This window comes from Hoplias malabaricus, chromosome 2 (genome assembly GCF_029633855.1).
Source record: "Hoplias malabaricus isolate fHopMal1 chromosome 2, fHopMal1.hap1, whole genome shotgun sequence".
Lineage (NCBI taxonomy): Eukaryota > Metazoa > Chordata > Actinopteri > Characiformes > Erythrinidae > Hoplias > Hoplias malabaricus.
In genome coordinates, this window is record NC_089801.1 from 68,077,566 (window position 1) to 68,101,413 (window position 23,848).

The 23,848-nt window shown below is 38.5% G+C and overlaps 1 protein-coding gene across 4 annotated transcripts in view; it reads left to right on the top strand.

The window, feature by feature from the left end:
• Window positions 1-13,015, top strand: part of atp11a (ATPase phospholipid transporting 11A) — an 85,075-nt gene extending 72,060 nt beyond the window's left edge. For 2 of the 4 annotated variants that reach the window (XM_066661161.1, XM_066661162.1), the window contains 4 exons: window positions 1,538-1,603; window positions 1,718-1,821; window positions 2,516-2,681; window positions 7,523-13,015. In XM_066661161.1, coding sequence (XP_066517258.1) covers window positions 1,538-1,603; window positions 1,718-1,821; window positions 2,516-2,681; window positions 7,523-7,795 — 609 coding nt within the window. In that variant the 3' untranslated portion in view covers window positions 7,796-13,015. Of the gene's footprint in view, window positions 1-1,537; window positions 1,604-1,717; window positions 1,822-2,515; window positions 2,682-4,216; window positions 4,307-5,758; window positions 5,850-7,522 lie in introns of all 4 variants that reach the window. The other 2 variants (XM_066661164.1, XM_066661163.1) reach the window with 2 other exon arrangements.
• The last annotated feature ends 10,833 nt before the right edge of the window (window positions 13,016-23,848 follow it).

The window sequence follows — 23,848 nt, forward strand, 5'->3', positions numbered from 1 at the left end:
CTCTCATACTCACGTCTTATTAACCTCCTAGTTCTAAGAAAATAAAAACAAACCCTAAACCCTTCTTCACAGGTTCACTTGGCCTGGGGCTGTAGGTTTAGCTCACCTCCCCTCCTCATGTTCCCTGTCACATTGTGTAGTACAGTAGGAGTACATGTTGTTTGTCTGTGAGTATGTGTGTGCGTGTGTATGTTCAGTGCGAAAATCTAGCGACGGAACAGGTGTCTCTCTAGTTCTTGTAGGTTTGTCGGACTTCATCTCATGCATCGCTGCAAGGGCTAATGGCCAAAGGGGAAAAAATGTGGAATGCTTCAAGAAAAAAAAAAAACTTTGTTAAAGTATGTGATAATGTGATTTTGTTTGGATAAAAAGTGGAATGTTTTATTGGCAGTAAATAGATGGGCAATAAACATAAAGCAGTGTTTAATGTTTAAAGACGTCTCAATGAATCCACATTTTTCATAAACTTTTCCTTTGGAATATAAAAGACATTCTAATATTTAAAAAATAAATAAATAAAATTGCAACTCACCCCCTACGTAAAACATTCCGGTTTGCAAGTTGGTGTTTCCAAACTTTTGACTGATCATGTACAAACGACCTCTAAACGAGTGAGCAGTGTGAAAATGCCCCTTGGCCCTTGCAGTGTTTAACAGTGTTCATTTAGACTGCTCACAATGGTAAGTCCACAGTTCGTCGTGTCATCTGTTTTACTTTGATATTAGCAACTCATCTCCACGTGGTGTTCACTAAAGCTCTAAAACACACCGTCACCTACTGTGTTTCTTCATGTTTGCTGTGGCTTGTTGTTTTGATTTCATTGTATTTTTGAGCTGTGATTCATGCACCTGAAAGGTAAAGTATAAGAGTTGTCGACTGCTCTGCTTGTGTGTGGATTTCAGGGTGGGTCACTGTGGTCAGCAGATATGGAGGAATTTTCTAGGGCTGTCCATTGTGTCACTGATTTAGCTGAGTGTATAAATAGGAAATAGGGGGAGGAAGATGGGCTCCCAAATCTGCCAAAGCCAAAAACATGAGCAAAAGTAGTCAACAATTAAAGTTTTTTATTCTTTACAGGACGCAACAAACCCCTCTATTCATTTATAAACACTTTAGTGTCTAAAATAAATTTCCCTGATGTTACCATTAAAGATATCAATAAACAACAGCGCTGAAAATGTAGCGAAGTCGACACAATCATTTTGTTTTATATGTTTGCTAAAGTGGAGTGGCCTGAGAATAGATGGTGAGGTTAAATAGCCATTTCACAGGCAGGAAGTGACAACAAACACAATTTCAGGACATTAAAAGGCAACAAAATGGAACAAAGCACCTTAGCTCTATTGATCAATAAGGTTCTATTGATCTATAATTTTATTTTGGCTTATAATTAACTTACGATGGCGTTCCGTGTACAACATTTCAAATAAGTGCAGTGGTAAGTAGTTTAATTGAAGCTCCTGCTTTATTATACCCATGTGATAATTATTTATATTAAGTTTGTGTTATTGCTTTTATTACTATCTTTCTGTTGCAGATGTTTGGAAACTGGACGTTTGGAACTTTAGTGTTCACAGTGCTGGTATTTACGGTCACATTAAAGGTACCACACACAGTGCTTCAGATCAGTGTTGCTGTTTTTCAGTACGCTGTTTCACAGATTAGCTTCACAGGTTTATTATAACAAACACAACTGTTCTTTTTGTTTGTGCTGTAGCTTGCTCTTGACACACACTACTGGACATGGATCAACCATTTTGTCATCTGGGGCTCACTGCTTTTCTACATCATCTTCTCACTCCTCTGGGGGGGAATTATTTGGTATGTTCTACCTGTACTTACAGGTTTTTGTACAGCATTGTTTATTGTTTTCATTCACCAAGCTTTTATTCCTAATTGTCAAAAGTCAAATGTCATGCTTTACTTAATTAATTCCTAGGTAAATTGTTGTATTTCAAGTTGTAAATTCATCAGGAGATACTTCTGAAATGTGGACTTGGCTGCTGCCGCTGCTGTTGATTATAATATGAACTTGCATAAAAAAATTAGTTATTAATACAATTATTATTAGTTTCCATAATGTTATTAGAAGAAACAATTACAAAAATACAACTGGGACTACAAAACCATGCATATTAAACAAGAAAGGGTTTAGACTCACAGCCAAAGAGCTCAGAAAATTAAACCAACTTTTCAGACTTAACTTTGGAGGAGAGGGAAAAGACACATTACAGATTCCTCTGAAAAACTGAAAAGGTTTCATGAAAAAACAGAAACTCCTATTATGAAAAAGTGAAAAGAGTGAAATTTCTCATGAAAAGAATTGAAGCTCTAATAAAGGAATGATGAATTACATGTAAAATCAGATTTCACACTCCTCACATCAAATGTCGTAGATTAGCTGAAATTTGATTCCTAAATTTTATACAGAAGCTTCAGGGTTCCTGTGGTGAACTAGTAATGGGAAATGATGTAAATCAGTTCCTAATCAGTTCCTTTGTGCTCTATCCACAAGGCCGTTCCTGAACTACCAGAGGATGTACTATGTGTTCATGCAGATGCTGGCCAGTGGTCCAGCCTGGCTAAGTATCATCCTGCTGATCATGGTCAGTCTGCTGCCGGACGTGGTCAAGAAGGTCCTGTGTAGGGCAGTCTGGCCCACTACCACTGAGAAAATCCAGGTACATCCACTGTTGACTTTACACTTAGCAGTGCAAGATTATCCCTTCTTCCTGTGTGCTGTGTTTGTCACTTTCCATTACCTACAGTGCTAAAGACACCTGCTTTACAGTGAAAATCATAACTAACGAAAAGTTTACAAATACAGGGCCAGTAGAACCTGGTGTTTCCTTAATTTTTATTTTATTTGTTTATTTATTTATTAGCATATTATGCATTTTAGAGTAATACATTTATTAGTGGATGTAGAGATATTAGAGTAATTAGTAAAACAGCAGTGATGAAATTCAATTCAGACTTCCACAAAAAATCACATTTCAAAATGCTTTTTATTTATTTATTTATTTTAAATGAGCACTTATATTGGTCTTAGGAACAACTGTGAAGTAGGCATAGGACTTCAGATATTAAAGTAAATGAAAGGTAATTTTATGTCAGTTGTACATTGTATCTGTAGAAATGTATCCACTCTTTTGACTGATGTTTGTTTTACTACAGAGAAATATCACAGTATTATACGTATTGTATTTTCTGATTGTGGTTAATCACTGGTTTTAGATTCACATTTGCTATGGATCAGTTCCGTGCACACACTATGTAAGTGTACTGAGTGTCCTGAACTGCAGTGTTCCAATTCTCCTCCTATTTCAGGCTTTTTCATTTTTTTTCCATTTTCCTGTTGATGTACTAATAGTAACATCTTAATGTTACTGTAATGTTGAACGTGCTCTGTAAAGGTAACGAATAGTCCAGAGGAAAAATATACTGCAAGTAAATACAAGTGTTTTCTTACTTGTTTTTGACAGATGTCCTTTTGAAAAACTCTTGGGTGCTTGTGTGATGTGTAGCTTGACTAACCATGTACCTAACCTTTTCTGAACTTGCCTGATTAAGTCCTTAATAGGGATGTACCCCTTTTTGTCCCCATAAACCTTATGTAGCACGTCAGAATGGAGATGTTTGGTCTCCAGTGTAATTTTTATGCACCAAAGCTACCTGTAGCTAACAAGTAGTAGAAACTTACAGCCAGCAGTTTTTTGCATTAAAGGGAGGCCTATGTCACAGATATAGATATAGGAGGTCTTGAATTCACAGAGGTTTTTCCTGAGCCAACCCTTGAAGCGAGTAGTTGTCAATGTGTTATTAGTGGCTTTGAGATTTCATTTACTGTTATTCTTTTATGAGCCAGTTTCCTAGACATAGATTAAACCTAGGACTCAATTGTGGTCCCAATGGAACTTATTTTTTTGTCAAAGCGCAGGATTAATGAGTCTGGAATATTGCCCTGTGTGTTAGTGATTTAGAACATTTGAATAAACTAACGTGTGTCAGGCTGTATCAGCTACAATAAGACTTGTATTTAACGATTGTAGATGTAGTACCTGCACCCTTGTTAACAGTTCTAAAACCTTTTATCTTTTCCTTCTCCTTTTTCTCCCTCTCTCTCCCGTCCTGTGGCTTGTCATCGCAACTCTGAACTTGCCGTTTCCCCTGTGTGTTTAACCTCTGACCCTTCCCATTGCCGTGGTAACGGCAGACAAAGCGCCAGTGCCTTACCACAGAGCAGTCCACCATCTTTATGCTCTCTCAGACCTCCAGCAGTATCAGTTTCTGAACTGAGGAGGAGGTGAACTTCCACTCTCTCAGCATGTGTGTGTGTGTGTTTATCTAGAACAAGTTACTGTAGGGTACTCTGAGCTAGTTAACTCGAATATTACAAACTTCACCTGGAAATATCAAGTAAATAATAAATAAATAAATCAAATTAAGATAGTGATTTGTATTTTAAATGAAAACAGGCCAGATATTTAATATTTTAACGTATATCAGCTTCACTATGTTTTGTAGATATATATTCATTCTGACAGTGATATTTGCGGCTAGCTTGAGGTATGCTAATAAATTCATAGCTGTTCCTCAATGAATGACTGCCCGTGACCTTCAAACCCTCAAACAACATTGCAGTAAAATGACTGCAGTCTATGGGATTAAGTGATTCTGATAAATATGTCTATTGATACTGAACAAACCTTTATTGCTAGAGTTCAAATTTAAAGGTTTCTAGTGCATTTATATTTAATCTTAATAAACAGAGTGTAATAAGAGCATTACGTGGTGCAATAGACGACACTAACTGAATGATGGGAAGAGCGTTAGTCAGCCTCGTAAGCTTCCTAAGCTCTCAGCCGTGAATGGAAGAAGTGTTGGAGTACCCTAGAGTCAAGCTTGTTCCATTTCCGCTCCTGTGCCTTCACACGGAATGCGCTTCTACATATGTGGTCACATGCATGAATGCTGACATCTGTTTGTTGAATTGTACTGGCCGTGTAAAAGGGAAAAAAAGGCTGAGTATACATTATTTTGAACATGTTTTTTTTTTCTGTTTTTGTTTTTTTTCTGTTTTGTCTGGAAATAATTAAAGGGCCCATGTATTGGAAAACCTCCCAAAACAAATTGGTAATATGTCGATAAAGTTCCTAAATATGCCTCATTCTGTACATGGAAAGTCAGCTTCAAAAGCAGCTTGTTTGCGATTCATCATATTTGTGATGTCACAAGCATGAACACGTTTACGTAGGAGTATTTGACCTGTTTTAGATTAGTTCCCCGTTTACACTGAAGTGATTTGCAGTTTAGTTACAGTTTCAAAGGGTCCAATCATAAGATAGTGGTCTCATCAGCCTTGATGGCACAGCGACAAAAACATCTGTGTCATATTAAAACATATGGAGAGGTTGAAATATTACTTAGGTCTGATTAATGAGGCTTCACATTTTATTTATCATATAAATTACTAAAGATTTTGTAGAAAATGAACAACCAATTAAGTAATCTTGGCTGACAAAATAAATAATAATAAAAACCCAGGAAAAATCAATTATGGGCCCTTTAATATCTCTGAAGAGGATGCCATTACAACTGCTTTTCACTTGTTTTAAGGTTTTGTATTCTAGTTTACTGCAGATGCAAAGTGTGGAAGGATTCAACGAAGCGATGCATAGTCCCCTCATAGCCACATGCAGTCATTACCTTTAGGCTGAGTTTGTGTGTGTTTGTGTGTGTGTGTGATTGTTCACAGAGGATGAAACCCAATAGGACCTTTCTTGCACACAGTGAAGACTCACTGTTAGATGGGGCTCAGACCGCCACTGACGCATAACAGCTCCATGGTAAAGAGAGTATAATGGGGTTTACAACTAACACTCAGTACGTTATTAGACTTACCAAATCTACAGGCAGTTCATTTGAAAATTAGTTTGTGGCTCCCTGGTGTAAGAATACAACATGGGTTTATACTGATAAGGCATCACTTAGTAATTTAGTGTAGCTGACATTACTGAACATATTCAACATCATTATTTTGGTGGCCTGATATTAGTGCTTTGTAGAGGCTCACCCTTATTCATCATAGTTATGTACAGATGAGCGCAGGTAGACAAAACTGAATCTCCTACTGATCTACTGTTAAGAAGCACGACTTAATTCATGCAAACAGTTCTGTAGTGAGCCAATGAAAGGATGGAATTCAGAGGCCAATGTGACTTAAGCAGAGTTAAAGTAATGAGTGCACTGCTCCTCCTACTAATAAATATCAAAATGGTCAGTGTAGTTTGTATGTGCTCATTTTATGATCCGAAACGACCACACACAACTTGATGAATAAGGATCCTTGTTTACATTCTACTAGTAATTAAATGCCATTTTTTTATTATTATTACATTTACCACTACGTATCACCTGAATCTGATCAGTGTCTTTTGCTTTTTTACTGGAAAATATACCAATTAAATGTGGCATTTTAAAATTAAACTCTTATAACTGGTCAGTTTAGGGTTTGTGGAACAGCAGAACGTAAGTGGTAGAGCGTTTTTCAGTACCTCTGGAATGCCATCAAATTCTCACAGCAGTGTTCCAGTATCTAGTGTGATGTCATGTCATGAGAAACTCAATCTAGCCTGGTGCTCCTCTGGTACGAGTACTGCATGTAGATTTGATGTGTCTGATAGTGCTGATGCTGAAGGACCCCTGGTGTGATCGTGTGGAAGTGTGCTTTGTTGTGAACGTCACCTGGTTTGATTTGGAAGCTTCACTACAACCGGATGTTTGCCGTCTCCACATTGATGGAGCTTAATTGCTCTACTGTTGCTGCACATGTTCTCTCACACACACACACACACACACACTTTCTCTATATGTTTTTCCCTAAAATGTTCTGATAATTTTGTATTGCTCTCATTTGCTTTTTTATCTTTTACAGTGAATGTAACGCTGTATAAAAGCCTGCACCATTCAGTCCAAGAAATTGCTGATGAACTTATTTACAGATATATTATTCAAATGAGGCAAGGCATATTAGACACTGCATCAAATGATATTGTCCTTTCAGTGAAGCTGTCCTCTGAGTCCCTCTAGTGTCCAGATTTGGGACTACTGAGTATTATTATCTTTTGAGTCCAGTGTGTTTCCTTAAAAAGTGTTTTCAGATATAATATGTAACCAAATGATTATGCATTCCGATAGGAAACTGTAGCTACAAACCAAGGCTTTATAACAACAACATTTAATGAAGAATGTTGATCATTGTCTTGGGCTGAATGGTCATAATTCTTTCACATTCCCTCAATTTTCTAAGCGCATGGTTTGATTTCTGTGTGTTTTGGGGCTTCTGATTATTTTTGTTTGACCTGCTTTTGTAACACCATCGTGATCGCCGGACGCCTAGCGCATGTGATGTTCACAAATGCAACCTCACGTCTTTTTTTTTTTTTTTTTTAAATATATATATAAAACTGACACATTATCTTTCTTTCTCTCCTCCATTCTTCTCTCCCTTTCTCCACAGAATGCAGAAAAACTCTATAAAGGTCACCTGTCAGAGTTCACCCCTCTCTCCTCCCTCCATGCTCCACCTGTCCACGGACGGGGAGGCAACGAGGGCCAGAACCACGCCCAGCGCAGGTCTGAATCCTCCCCTCCCAAAAAAGTGATGTACACCCACTGGGGGGGTGGGGCCAACTACTGCACTTTTCGCTCCTTCCTCCCGTTCGGGGAGAACCCGAGATTGTCTGGGTTGGGCTACACCTACACCTCACCCGGGCCTGAAACATCCGTCTGAACATAGTCCACTAGAAGAGAGACTAAACTAGATTTGGACAAGCCTGCTGATTGGTCTAGATGGACTACAGTCCTTGTCTAGACAGTCCTGTGCTGACACTGGGAAGCCTCTTAGACTGCTTAGACTGGCATACGTGAATGTAGAGCTGATCCTGAAATGATATCTTTTGAAAAAGAGGTGTCAAAGTATGCACACTGGCAGCTCAACAGGAGTGTTCAAAGTGCTGTGCTAAGGGTGGCCTTGGGACCCTTTACCTTGATTCACCTGTGTATGGGGATGTATGTGTGTGTATGTGTGTCACCCTCAACTGTCCCTTTTCTCACCCCTTACATAAATTACTTGAAACTAACACTCTGACTGAGCAGCTAGCACATGGTTTCTCCTTAATGTCAAAAGCAGTAGCATTTTACTGAAGTCATTTCATGAGGCTATATAACATCTGCAGTAGTCCTGAAGGTCTTGTGTAAGTGTCGTGTAGCTCTGTGAGCTCTTACCTTCAGTGAACCTTTAGTAAACATACCTACCCAACTGTACACAAAGTACCCCTTAAATGTGTATAAATGTATGATTTTAAATGGCCTTGCATGATCTGAGAACTGATCCTCATTTTTTCCTCCTCTTTTTCTTCTCTCTTCCTTTTTCCTTTATTATTTAGAACAAACTGGTGTTGCCTTTGTGCAAATCTGTTTTTGAGGAACACCCCATAAGGCATTGTTATATTTCATCGTAAGTGGCTGCACTTTGGCCAGTGTCCCCTCTGCGCTCGACTAAAGCTCAGTCCAGGATATATGTTGCGGGTGCATGTGTGTGTCAGGTGTCCTGGAGACACAAGAAACAAACTGTAACTGGAGTAACACAGTATTTCCTTAAATAATACAACACCAAATGGAGTAGTTTGCTCCTACAACTTTAACTCACTTGTTAAGAAGCAGGGATGCACAATGATATCGGAATCGTATCAGTTACCAGCAGATTACTGCATCCGAAATGTATCCAATTTGAATGGGCCTTTAGTCCTCTCTGGTATTTGACGACGTACTTTTTCTACTCCATATGCGTAGATTACGTAGAAACTTTAGGTACAAACTTTAGTCAAATCTGCAGGCTAAAATGTGTTTTATTCATTTTACTATAGAAATGAATATTCTATTTATATGTTTCTATGTCTTGTTTAATGTGGAATTAGTTCTAAATTCTTCATTTTATAAACTGCACTGTGATGAATTATCCAGGATCCTTCCTTGTGCCCAGTGTTCCAGTATGCTCTGGAAAAAAATGTGGATAAAGCAGTTACAGAAAGTGAATGATTAATATTGGCATTGGGAGGCATACATACAACATATCAGATATGAATACGGGCCCAGAATTCCCTTATCTGTGCATCCCTACTTTAAAATGTAAAAAAAAAAAAAGCATTTCCAAAATCCAGTTCCAGAAAAAAACAATTTCTTGAGGTCCTCCAAAGCTTGTGAAATACTGGTGTAGAAATCTTTAGCTAGTTACACATAGTAAAGCATAGTTGCAGAGAGATTGACTTTAGAACACGCCAACCCCTTCCCTGTAAAAATAATGGTTTTTATATATAATTTTTTGGGGGGCTTTTAATTTAAAAAAAAAAAGAAGCAGCTACAAGCTTCACAAGCGGGTTTTGCTAACAGTGCTAACTATCTACGTTAGCATCCATGCTATTCTGCCTTAATGCCACGATATGTTCCATGATTCATACTGTAGTTTAAAACACCAAAGCTTGTAAAATAAGAGTATAAACTAGTGTCATTTTGCCTTATATGGAATGAGGGAGAGGGGAATGGGTGTAGGACAGTTTTAGAAGAATCCCACCACTCTGCCTTAAGTTCACATTTTGCACCAGCAGATGGGTGGAGAGTACTAGCATTGATGATAAATGCTGTTGTAGGCTGAACCTACAGAGATTAGTTTTACTTGTAGTTACAAAGGTTATTTATGTGTACAAAACGATTGTCATGGATCAGCTTAAAATGAGGAATTCTTGCTGAAGTGAAGTAGTATTCTCATGATGTCTGCCACTTCTAGCTTAGCAAGCCAAGGCTCCTGATTATTTTAGCCAGTAATGTTTAGCTGTATACTTAGTTAGTGCCTACATTTTATATGGAAATAAAGCTTATTTAACTGTATATAACTATTTTGCACTTTGTAAGACTATAGTTTTTTATTTTATGTTGAATTTGAATTAAGAGCCTTGTGTTGCTAAGTTAACTTCATACCATCACTGGCTACGTAATCATCATTCAAAATAACGTATCATTGATCCCCTTTCCTGGTTGATTTATCATGTAATAGGTAGATGTGCTGTGGGCTAGTTCTGACATGGTAACTGTTCGCTATGTAGCCCTTCCCTTAAATGCTTAGATTCTTAACCTTGACTGCACCTCATAGTGAATAGTTACGTCACCTAAGATTCACCTTTTATAAAAAAATAAATCATTACGCCTAGACTTAGTTGACGTAGATTAATTATGAGCAGCTGAACTGGAATTGTATCAATTCTACTGTTTGAAATTATAATATAATTCTGTTTGTTTATTTTATAGTCAGTACAGATTTAATCAGGACATATCAAATACTACGCTTGTGATATCCAGTTTTATTTCGCTTTCTAAATTATAAATATTGTATATGTATATATTAAATTGAACAATAAATTAAGATATAGTGTGAACGCAAATTCACAATCCAGTTCAGATTGGTAATGTCAAATGTTAGAAAGTAACCACACACTTTCTTTTTTTTTGATGTCACCAATTTCAACAGTTTGTCTAGTGTACATTTTTATTTAATTTCATTTTACATTCCATTGTCTTTTGTCCTTGCTAGCTTTCTCAGATGTCTGTTCTTCTTTCATCCCTTCTTTCACTGTCTTCTTTCACACATCACATGACCAAGCATCCATCTCAGAACTCGTAAGAGTCATCCATGTCAGAGTCACAGTGACAGAGGGAGAGAGAGGGTGATTGAGACTAAAGAAACAGGTGTTGACTGCTAAGAATACCAATGTTCAGATATTGATTTTGTTGTTGTTTTGTCTTAGCTGCTTGTGAGTAGGTGCCTTCTGGTGCTTCCTAAGAAGTGCCCGAGTTAATGTACAACCATTTGAATATTATATTTAAAGAAAATCAAGATGCATGTATATATATTTTTCCCAACCCATTACAATATAAATCATTTCCCAGGTGATTTTCTTCCCCCCCAAATCTGACATGTAACATCTAGTTATGGAATGGGGTAGGCAGGGTGTTTCTTTGGAAGTATGTAGGTTTCTTAGTTGCTGAGACTTTAAATGTTTGTCAAAATCAAAAATGCTAGAATGTTCTATTTCATGCGCACACACACACACACACACACACACATACACACATATATATGTTTTGAAGAGGTTTACAATTACCCAATGAATGAATGAGTGAATGAATGATTAAATAAATGAATGAACAGTCTTGGTGTACGGGTGGCGTTGCTTCTGGTCCAAAGGTATACTGCTCTAATGTGTCTGAATGTAATCCCTCTCAGTCAGCACTCAAATACAACTTTCATTATGAGAGTCTTTTGAGTATTTGCATGTTCAGTGTTGAGCTGGTAACTGTTGTTGTGGAGCTAGATGAACCATCTTTTTGTATGTCACATCATATTCTCATTGTAAACTAACTACTGATCTCTGCCTCCAACAAAATTCTGGTTTGTCTTGGAAATCTAAATGCTAAATGCTAAAACAGTGTTTTGTGCTAGGCCTCCGGTACATAATTCTAAAATGCCCTTTTAAAAAACAGCTTAATTAAACTTGAAATCTGAAACCAAACGTGGATTTGTTTATGTAGGGGATCATTTTCAAATAACACTCATTTTGGCACAACAATTTATATTTGGATGCAATTCTGCTGTTTCACTTAGCACTGTTTTTGAAACCACTATATAACGATCTTAGATTGTATGTCAAACCAATGTGGCACTGAAGGAGGAACAGAGCTTGTTTGTTTGTTTATTCATTGAGAAATGTTTTCTTAGGAATTTGAATGTAAAAAAAAAAAAAAGTTTGCTCAGAAATGCCAAGGTTGTTAGCATCACACAAAAGCAAAGAGTAACCAATTAGCAATAAACATCATGCTAATTTGAGGCTAATGCTTTTCTCCTCATTGTAGCCACATTAGCACATTTGGTCAAGCTGTTCTTTTGAAACGACAGTCCAAGCCACTTGTTATTTGCTCTATGTGAATTGTGTCTTCACTGGACAAGATACGAACAATAACAGCAATGATGTGAATTAGCAAAGCTAAGTTCTCTATACAGCGCTTCAGGAAGGGGCTGCCAGAACAAATGGCTCCTTCACAAACATGTTGTATGAAGAGCAAGAAGCCTGGGTTGCTTTTTGGGCTTTTTCTGACAAGCCACTGCATCCCATCAGAACTTTTTTTAGGAACCCAGGAATCTGTCTGGATGCTGGGCTCTCCTGGACATAGAGAAGTACGTTCAAGCACTGGCTAACACTGGATATACTACAACAGTCATACATAAAGTATTTTGTATCTTATTGGGTGAAAATGTAATTTTGCTACTTTTTGTATTCAGATGTTAAACAGTACTACTGACTTGTCTCAATTTAGAATGTTGTTTCAGTTTTGTACCAACCAAAATTAGAGCTCTAGCAGACGAGTTCAGCGTTCAAAACCAGAAAACGAAGAGGCTTAGCTTGAACAATTTCTTTCTTTGGATTAACTTTCAACTTTGTTTTTGGTTTTAATTAGAAATGTCTATGTGCACTGTTTCTATGATTTATATGTGACACTTGCTCACAAAAACTAGAAATACACTTTGACATACATTTGCTGCTGTTCTAAATGTGTGACCAAATACTCTCCTGTCTACAGATTTCGTTTAAAGCTTTACTGAATCTAGTGGGGCTAAATCAATGCCAGCCTATTCAGATTAACAGAATGTCTACTTGCTTTTCCCCCCTTACTTTATTTTACAATTCATCAGCACAGAGTGCAATGTTGCTCTTAACTGAATACATACTGTATATTTAAATGTATACTGTACAGCATATATGTAGTAATATGAATCAATGTACAGTTCAGGCTTTTGTTTGTTTTTTTTGTATACGGTTTTTAACAGATTGTAGATATGTGAATTTTTGCCAGCTTTTCTGTAGCTTTTAACAGCAAACCACTGTTAATTTGCTTGTAATAAACAAACAAATAAAAAAAAAAAAAAGATTCTTGTATGTGTAATTTTTTGCATGAACTGTTTACTGCCTGTTACACTGGTTAGCAAACATTTTGTTCCTTGTCAGAATGCCTGCTAGGTCAGTGTCCAATCTGAATCTTTGCAGAGTTCAACTATCAGACTCATTTTTGTTTGTTTGTGTGTTAATATTGGGCTGATGAAGAACTTCCTCAAGATGGATAAAAGTGGCTATGTACAAATGTGAAGAACTAGTTCACCAGAATCAGTGAGGCAAAAATCAATGAAGGTATTTTTATTGGAAACTGTTTAGAAGTGTTACCAAGGAAACTGGAGCCACTCTTATGTTCATACTGGACACTAAAAAGGAATGTTCCTGAGTAAAAATCTATTCCTTGTACATATTAAAAGTAGTTTTGTACTAATTCTTATATAGACACACATACAAAATGCTCTGTCATTGTGAAGCAGCGTTATGTTTGGGGAATTGGCAACCTCTCTGGTGTTGATAGGTAATTTCGTAAAACATGCACTTCTGTAACATGGGTTGTGTGGCATTCCATATCCTCTAGAAGATTAATCTGTTTCAGACATCTGGGGTTATGTAAGTAACTTCAAATTCACTTTCCACATTAATTCACTGTCTTACTACAGGAGAAATCAGAAATCTATTCAACCCCTTTACTGCATGCGGTTCTAACTGACGAGGCCTGAGACACTGCGGAAGAGGCCAGGGAAAGTGGTCACTGTACATCCCCTGAGTGCAAGTATGTGGATGAAGCACATTCGCTCATTCATTGTCTGTAACCCTTATCCAGTTCAGGGTCGCGGTGGGTCCAAAGCCTACCTGGAATCATTGGGTGCAAGGCGGGAACACACCCTGGAGGGGGCGCCAGTCCTTCACAGGGCAACACAGACACACACACATTCACTCACACACTCACACCTACGGACACTTTTGAGTCACCAATCCACCTACCAACGTGTGTTTTTGGACTGTGGGAGGAAACCCAGACAGACACGGGGAGAACACACCAAACTCCTCACAGACAGTCACTCGTAGCAAGACTCAAACCCACAACCTTTAGGTCCCTGGAGCTGTGTGACTGCGCCACTGGGATGAAGCACATTCGGGATTAAAATTCTGACATGACCTAGGACAAAACTATGTAAAATAAGTGCTGTCTGGGTTCTGGGCCACATATGGGTCAACAACAGCACCTAGTGAACTGAAGGGAGTGGACACCCTTGGAGCTTGAATGATAAAAAACAGAATACTGAAGCAAAGACACTGATAGCAAAGTAATCGGCTGTTAATGGTGAATTAGCCAGCTAATGTTAGCTATACAGCTAAAGTCATTTCACAAAGGGTAACGATGAATTATACATCAATAATCTGAGTGGCTATTTTCAGTAGTTGGCCAGCAAAAAAACCACAATTAACATGTTTAGAAGTAAGTAAGTACCCAGTAAACATTTAGCCGTTGAGTCAACTTTGAAATAACGTAATGACTGCCGTCTAATCAACGTTCTTTTAAGGTTGAAAATGAAAGTTGAAAAGACGACTATTAGACATATTTTGGACGTCCATTGACGTTATTAATTGGTCCCGAAATAAATTACTTGTATAAAACGCATTTTGGACGTCCACTGACGTTATCGATTGGTCACCACTTAACTAACTTATTAAGATGGATTTTGGACGTCCATTGACGTTTAAAATATGTCCTTGACGGACAGACTACTTTTAGACCTATTTTGAATGTTCAGGGACGTTCCTTGTTTACTGGGTAACTCCACATCATTCCTGAAACCCCTTCCGGTCACAGAGCTGTTACCATCTCTCTCAAAGCTTAGTCAATGGCTTCTCTGGTCTTAGCTTGAGCTCTGTCACGCATAGGAGTTTTAGAATCAGAAGAGTCGACTCCCAACACCCTTTTGCGACACTAATACTCGTAAACGAAAAAGGCAGGCGAGTATTGGAAGAGGAATGGGACTCGGATGCTCTTTAAAATTACGGAGTTATAGGTTCTGTTCAGTAACATTAGCTAGCTAGCTAACATCAATTGTACAAATAATGCTGATAAACTAAGCAAGAATACTGAGCTATCTACCCAGGATTGTCTGTAAATGGGGACTATGATCGTAGGTATATAGTTTACAACATATACATTCGAAAATGTTCTAAAATTTTTATTTTATAGTCATAATTAATAAATCACTCACCTGAAATCCTGTGAGACTTCAACGCAGCAACGGATCTTCGCCAACTGACAAAAAATTGAATTTCTCTCGTGCCCTCTAGGAGCTCTAAGGTTGCAGAGAGGTGGACACAAGGTTGCAGCGGGACCAGTAGAATCTGATTCGCGCAGTTGTCATAACGTACTTCATTGGTTATGTCGGCACCAACCCACATAGTTCATAACTGCAACCTTTATCAATAGGTTGATAGAAAGTAGATGCAGGGTTTTATTGCCACCAACCTTAGTGCAACATATTAACAACATAGTAAAAGAGTGCCTGTTAAGTAACGTGGCCACCAACATAACCACTCCTAAAATACAACGTTGTGTGGAAGTTGTGTGTTTGCTGGGAACAGACAAAATACTTTTGTCTTTTTGCCATCGTACTGTATAGCTACAACTGAGGGAAATGTTGATAGAGGTGTGTGTCTCTGAACAAAAGAGAGTTTGAGTGACTGCGAGTGCCATGAATGGGTTAATTAGCAAATGCTAACGCATCTCACTGTAAGTTCAGTCAGACGCATTTCACATAAAGGTCTTGGTATGTCTACCTTTTAACTGGCTAAACAATAAATTGTAGGCAGTTTCACTTGCTGTTGTGTTATGTGGATACTATGAGGTAGCTGGACTTAATGTGTGCATTTCTTTTTTCCGTTTTCCTGTCGTCCACATGTTGAAATACATTTATCATCTCGTAATTAATAATTCCGTATAGGTCTAACCTACCATTCAGAAGTTTAGAATAATATTACAAAAGTTTTTAATCCATATTCTCAATAATGTAAAACCCATTTACTTTAGTTAAAATGTTTTAAACGTTTCTATTCTACACTTAAATACTACTAATGTGCAAATTTGAAACTATTTTAGATGGTTATGTTCAAGAGTCTATTTTTTTTGCCAAAAGCTCACAGAACATGAATTCAGTGATCATTTTCATAGATGATGATGTTGGGCCATGCAGGTGCTGCAGCTCGAGACATGTGTTTTCGGCCTTGCTCTCAGTACATGCACCAAACTTATATCTTATATCTGTGCAGTAGAAAAAAAAAAACTAAGGAATGAGCCCCACTAAAAACTTGGATAGGTGCAGAGAAGATGGGGATTGTTCTGAGAGCCATGTACACCAGATGGGAGGGATTTTCCAATTCACTGCTACATGTCACTAAATCTTACACAGTGCTCCTTATATGGCAACTGTAGCACAATTATAGGGATACAAGCAATGTTCATCACTTGTGAATTGTCTCATTTCCCTCCCCCCACAGCCTTTGGCTAACTCAGACCCAGTGGAATCTGAATCACCATCTTATAATTTCTTTACTTCTACATGAACATTTTCCAACCTCACTGTTCCTTAGAATTCAACAGACTGTTTTTGTTGTGTGAATAAATGAACTTTGTTCTGACTGACTCCTGTTTATTGTGCTCTGTGTTTAAAATTTGTTCTTAACTTCAATGTGAGTGGATGGAGCTTAACTGTTGTAAAGAGTGTATATTTGTGTTTGTGTGTAATGTGTATAAACGTGCATACTCTTTTTGTAAAATTATTTTTGATTAAAATGCATTCTGAATTTTATTGTGATTGTCTGATATTTATTATGTTTGTGTAATGCTTGTAGTTATGTTTTGCATCATTGTAATTTTGGAAACGAAACTATGACATAAGTACATTATCATGTAATTATGCTGAAACATGAAAACAAAATGGATGACATAGATTAAATTATGATATCTAGTTTTTTAAGTATCTCTGTTCTGGCCACAGTAATGTCCATATTTTGTAACAGACTAAAAATGATGTGGATCAGGAAAAATGCACTGACAATGTTACTATGAGAAATATAGAACAGTATTTTTTGGATAATGTGATGTAACTTTATGTCTACTTTGTGACTATGAATGAGTAATTACATTTTAGGTTGTCAGAATGTTGCAGAATACATGAAAGGGGTCTTCTGGAATATTGCAAATCTGTTGCTGAATGGTAGTGTAATGTTGCACAAAAACGTTGTGACAACCCTATAAAGTGTTTCATTTTGACTTTCTGACAATATTTACACAACGTTCCAAATGACTAATGTAGTGGTTTTTACCACGTTGTGAATACGTAGTTGTGTTTGCTGGGTTTCACCTTTCTGGCTCGAGGGGTCGTTTTAGTTCGTTATTTCACTGAACAAGGGTTACGCCGCTGAGGCCGACCCAGTTTGCTTTTTCTGAGTCTCAATGTTCAATGATATCCCTCTCCTTCCTTTCAGTAACATTCACTTTTACTGTACAGATAAGTTCTGTATCACACAGATTTACTAACATTACTCAGGGAAAGGACCCATGAGAACATCCCAGTAAACAATTAGCCGTCTAATCAACGTTGAAATAACGTAATGACTGCCGTATAATCAACGTTCTCTTAAGGTTGAAAACGAATGTTGAAAAGACGTCCAAACACAGACATTGAAAAGACGTCTATTAGACGTATTTTGGAGGTCCATTGACGTTATTAATTGGTCCCGAAATAAATTACTTGTATAAATGCGTTTTGGACGTCCACTGACGTTATCGATTGGTCACCACTTAACTAACTTATTAAGATGGATTTTGGACGTCCATTGACGTTTAAAATATGTCCTTGACGGACAGACTACTTTTAGACCTATTTTGAACGTCCAGGGACGTTCCTTGTTTACTGGGATGGTCCGAAAAACTATCGCTAAAACCACCCACTGCTCTGACTTAAAAATGAAATTTCCAGGTGTTTCCGGTTCACTCGCAGAAGCAGAGCAACTGTATTTTAGCATTTTTTATTTTCTCTTGACACTAATGCAACTTCTTTAAGTTTTAACAAACACATTTAGCTCTGTTTCAAATTTAGGAACTAGTTTTTGTTAAATAGAGAAATCTCTTCCAAAAAGATTCAAATGCAGTTTTCTTAACAATATGAGCATCGGTTAGACTTTACAAAGGTGTGAGAGAATATTACAAATTTTCACCGGTCTTTATCTTACGGGTCTCTGACGTATGATGACATATAATGACCAGATGATGGCAGCAAAGCATTGCTGAATTCTCACTGAGAGCGCTGCTCAGTTTTACTTTGCTGTTCGTTTTGTTTTGAGGAGATAAAGGAAGTAGATCCGTGTAAATAATCTGCAACATTTTTTATCGTATACGCTTTTTTCCCTGCTGAAAAGAACAGTTTACACAAGTATCCACCCATAACATGCCCTGTGGATTTATAAGTGTGGATCTGAGCAATTTCTAAGAATTAGGTGCTTAATTAAGAATTTAATTCTGTGAATTGTTTATGGAAATAATTAATTAAACAAGGACTGAAAATTCTCCCAGTGATTTTATTGATTAAGCTGATGATGAAATTTTATTCATGCAATACATTCTAAACAAGTTGGGACAGTGGACTCTTGCCCCGCTGTGTTACATTTTTTTTTGCTTGATGAAAAAAATCAGCGGATCAGCAGTCTGTGGACACAGCACAGGGGACAGATCTGGACAGCAGGCATGTCAATCAAACATGCACTTTGTGTCTGTGAAGCCATGTTTCTGTAGCACACACAGAATGAGGCCTGGCATTGTCTCACTGAAACATGGGCGTTCTAGAAAAAGACGTTGTGATGATGGCAGCATATGGCTTTCTAAAAACCCAGTGTTTACATCAGTGGAAACTTCTACCATACACAAGTCACCCATGCCATGGTCACTGATTGTCCACTGTTTTTCCTGACCATCTGAGACGATTTGTGGTCCAGAGATCTTGGTGACATTTTTGCACAGAATTAATGAATGTTTTTTTTCTCGTGTTCTGTAAAGTAACAGTAGTTTTTTGAAGTGTTCCCAAGCTCAAGAAACTTTATTCATAACAACATGAGAGTTTCCTTTGCAATGACAGTGCCCTACACAGATTTAGATTTGGTCTCACAATATTATATGCAGTAGATGATGAAAATCATAATTGTGTAATTTTTATGTAAAATGTACGTAATATTTCATAATTCTCTTTTGAGTGATATGAGAAACACGTTTACCTGCAATGGCAGGAACTTTGTTGAAGGCTCTTATTATGCTTTTATTATTCATTCATTCATTATCTGTAACCGCTTATCTAGTTCAGGGTCACAGTGAGTCCAGAGCCTACCTGGAATCATTGGGCGCAAGGCAGGAATGCACCCTGAAGGGGGCGCCAGTCCATCACAGGGCAACACACACACTCACACATTCACTTACACTGACACTTTGGAGTCGTCAATCCACCTACCAACGTGTGTTTTTAGACTGTGGGAGGAAACCGGAGCACCTGGAGGAAACCCACACGGACACTGGAAGAACACTCCACACTCCTCACAGACAGTCACCCGGAGCGGGAATCGAACCCACAACCTCCAGGTCCCTGGAGCTGTGTGACTGCGACACTGTGCCGCCCTTCTTTTATTATTCACTTCCTTATAATGTAATGCTTCAAAAATGGTGTAACATGAATTTTATTTAGACTTTTCACTCTTATTTCAGGCATCAAATTTTAAATTACTTAGTATCTCAAAACTCTCAAAAAACACAGACCGATCTTTAACTTTCCAAGCTGACGATATCCTGGTTTTCACTCTGACCAGCTAAGAGGAACTATTCTAGTATTTTTTTGCAGGGTTAAGGTGGTAAATGTGAAGTGCCTTTGAAATAGCCTACTGTTTTATCTCCTAGAGGTAAATCCAGGACAGTAGAATTAACCAAATGTTGTCCAGGGCAGAGCCTAATATTAATGATTTTTGAATTGTGTGATGTTGTGTTTGTAATGGTTTAAACCCCTGGATCTTATTTCTTCTGCTGTGAGAGAATGGCTCTCCCTTTTAAAACCAGGGTGAATTACTTTTTTTATTTCATGAGCAAATGACACTGAAATTTTTAGCAATTGTGGGAATTCCTTTATTGTTTGGCTCAAGTGAGGATTATATTAAATGATAGTGAGAGTGATTTGGAAACTATTAACAAAGGAGACGAAACTGTGCCAGAGAATTGAATAATTGAGTATTTACTGCAGTAACGTGCCACAGCCTTTTGGCGGCATATTTTAGATTTGTTATTAATTTCACACTTCCACCAGAGAGAGAGAAACAAATGTGTGTCTGTGCACATATTAGAAGCAAAATTATCTACACAGCATCTGAAGCTGGAAGCGATTTCAGTTAGGAATGTATTTTATTTCCTGACTAAATTCCTTTATTCCCACATCCACAAATTTCTGAATTGCATTCTCCTTTCACTGACTGGACCCCACAGTTGAGCAGAATGATCAGAGAGACACAGGTGCTGTTTTGGTGTAGCAGATCAATATGCAAATGATGTACCGGATTATCAGTACATAACACCAAGTTACTGAATGGTGGAATAGTTGCACAAACCAACAATTATTTAGAGTAGTGTCATAAACCCACAACCTCCAGGTCCCTGGAACTGTGTGACTGAGCCCTGCTCCGGGTGACTGTCTGTGAGGAGTGTGGTGTGTTCTCCCTGTGTCTGTGTGGGTTTCCTCCGGTTGACTGTCTGTGAGGAGTGTGGTGTGTTCTCTCTGTGTCTGCGTGGGTTTCCTCCGGGTGACTGTCTGTGAGGAGTGTGGTGTGTTCTCTCTGTGTCTGCGTGGGTTTCCTCCGGCTGACTGTCTGTGAGGAGTTTGGTGTGTTCTCCCCGTATCTGCGTGGGTTTCCTCCGGGTGACTGTCTGTGAGGAGTGTGGTGTGTTCTCTCTGTGTCTGCGTGGGTTTCCTCTGGGTGACTGTCTGTGAGGAGTGTGGTGTGTTCTCCCTGTGTCCGTGTGGGTTTCCTCTGGGTGACTGTCTGTGAGGAGTGTGGTGTGTTTTCCTTGTGTCTGCGTGGGTTTCCTCCGGGTGACTGTCTGTGAGGAGTGTGGTGTGTTCTTCTATGTCTGCGTGGGTTTCCTCCGGGTGACTGTCTGTGAGGAGTGTGGTGTGTTTTCCTTGTGTCTGCGTGGGTTTCCTCCGGGTGACTGTCTGTGAGGAGTGTGGTGTGTTCTCCTTGTGTCTGTGTGGGTTTCCTCCGGGTGACTGTCTGTGAGGAGTGTGGTGTGTTCTCCTTGTGTCTGTGTGGGTTTCCTCCGGGTGACTGTCTGTGAGGAGTGTGGTGTGTTCTCCCTGTGTCTGTGTGGGTTTCCTCCCACAATCCAAAAACACACGTTGGTAGGTGAATTGGTGACACAAGTGTCCTTAGGTGTGAATGTCTGTCACCCTGTGAAAGACTTCCTCCCCGTCCAGGGTGTGTTCTTGCCTTGCGCCCAGTGATTCCGGGTAGGCTCTGGACCCACAGCGACCCTGAACTGGTAAGGGTTACGAATAATGAATGAATGACCAAATGATACATTCATCTCTAAACAGTGCCAACTACGTTCAGGAATGCAGCCAATGAAACCAGCCCTTTCCAAGTGTAGGGACACTAAAAATGTCGAGTTTAAAAGTTTACTACAAAGATCTCTGGTTCAAGTGTTTTTCTATGGAACTGGATTGTGTTGTTGTAGCTTGTAGATTTGTGACATTCAGGTCAACGTTTGCATAGGTCAATTTTAATTTTAGCTAGAGCCAATAACCTAACATTTTCTTAAAAAAAAAAATTGTGATGTTCTTTATTCTTAGACTGAATGGGACTTTGGCTCACATTTTACAAACTTAACAATTGTTTCTGCCAACAGCAGACATTTTGTTAGCGGAGCATAAAGAGGGCCTTTTAAATGATAACACAAAACAACACCAAATAGCTCTTGGCTGATATTAATGTTTTGTTTTATCCTTTTGTTGTAAAACACGCTCGGTAGGTCAGTGTGTGGTGTGAAAGTTATAATTAACCAATTTTTTTTTTCCAAATTAAGATTAATTAGGTATGAGCTGATTAATGCTGCTAATTAATAATAGGGAACCGTGCACACAACTTCCAGAAACTGTGTCTGCAGCGCCATCAAAATTAAGTAAAGCCAGAATAGAAAATGGGTAATGGAGCGTGCATGTGTGTGTGTGTGTGTGTGAGTGTGTGTGTGTGTGCACGCACGCACCCAAGTGTGTGTTCATTCGGCTGTGAAATCTCCAAGAGCACTGAAATTGCAGTTATTTGCTAAGATTGTTTATGAGTCATTTGGCTTTTATTCTCTCTTTGTCTGCTGGACTGCCCCTTTTATTAACGACTTAAAATGAGTCCTAATGGTTCATGAAAACACTGAATGGGTTGTTTGATTGGCGTTGGACCTCCAATACGTTGATCTAAGCTTCTACTAAACTGGGCTGGATTGTAACACTGGCTGAGAGAGAGTAATGCAAGGGAATTTTATCTTTCTCTCCCCACCTTCAATGTTCCCTTTAAGACCAGTCTGTTCTTATAACTGTATCAGACATCGCCAACACATTACTGAGTCAAACATAGGCAACAAATACTAAGAGTGGATTGACACTGGCCATTTTATTAGAAACAAACTGTAGCTCCAACATTCTTTGTGCGCCTTTATCAAGGGCCAGTTTCTGACCACAAAGCTGACCACGACTATGTTTTTGGTGATAAACCACTCTTAATTTAACAGTGACAGTTTTAAAAAATATTTTTCAAGACGTACAGTTCTTTCCTCAGTCCACCAATGAAAACTAGGCTCCGAAAAGAGACTGTGTTGTGATGTCACTATAATTAGGGTATGCACGTAAGTCTGCTCACAGTTTGTTACACAGTGTTTTTACTGTAAACCGTCTGTCGTTTTTAGAGTCTGACCTGTTTTCTGTGTACATTTCAGCACACACTGCTTTATTGAGTGAAGCGCAACATCAAGCAGCCAATCAGAAAAGAGATCATATGTCAATCTCAGACACATTAACAAACACAGCTTGTTTAATTATGAGGGTGAAATGGGGGTTGGAAAATGATCCTGCAGGAATGAATTACCACAAGTAGATGAGAGAGAAACATGAAGTATAAGAAAAACATAGAATGTGAGTTTCTTTTTAAAAAGCACCGGCAAGTACTTGGAACGTTCAGAAGGCCATGAGAGGTCCTGTCCTATCACATTGAAAAGGGACTAGCGAGAACAGCCATGTGGTCCTCACTATCGCCTTGGTGTTAAAGTACAGAGACACCTCTGAACCTGCCACTGCATTCGGCAGCTAGCGGCGCTCACCTTGAAACGTGAGCCATGAATGGAGCAGGAGAGAGAGAAGGACCGAACCAATGAATAGACAAACCCTCCCCTCTTAACCCCTCTTCTTATTAGAGCAAATTGTGCAGAAATTTCATTTCGTGGCCTCTGTCTCCTTGTCTCCTGTCATTTTAAATGGTTTGTATTATTTTTTTTCTTTCATTCTTTATTATTAACTTGGGTGAGAAGTGCTGATAGAAAAAAAAATTGCAGCAAACAAGTGCTCTAAGCTGCCCAGGGCCAAATTAAAGTAGTCGTGTGGCACAAAAACTAATTTAAACTTTTCCCTTTATTCTAAGCTTGTTATGCTAAAGCTAAGTAGCTAAGCTAGCAGCCTATAAGGAATAAACATTTCCTGTGAGTAACTGTTAACTAATGGCTCAGGAGACATAATGGTGATTCTCCTAAAATT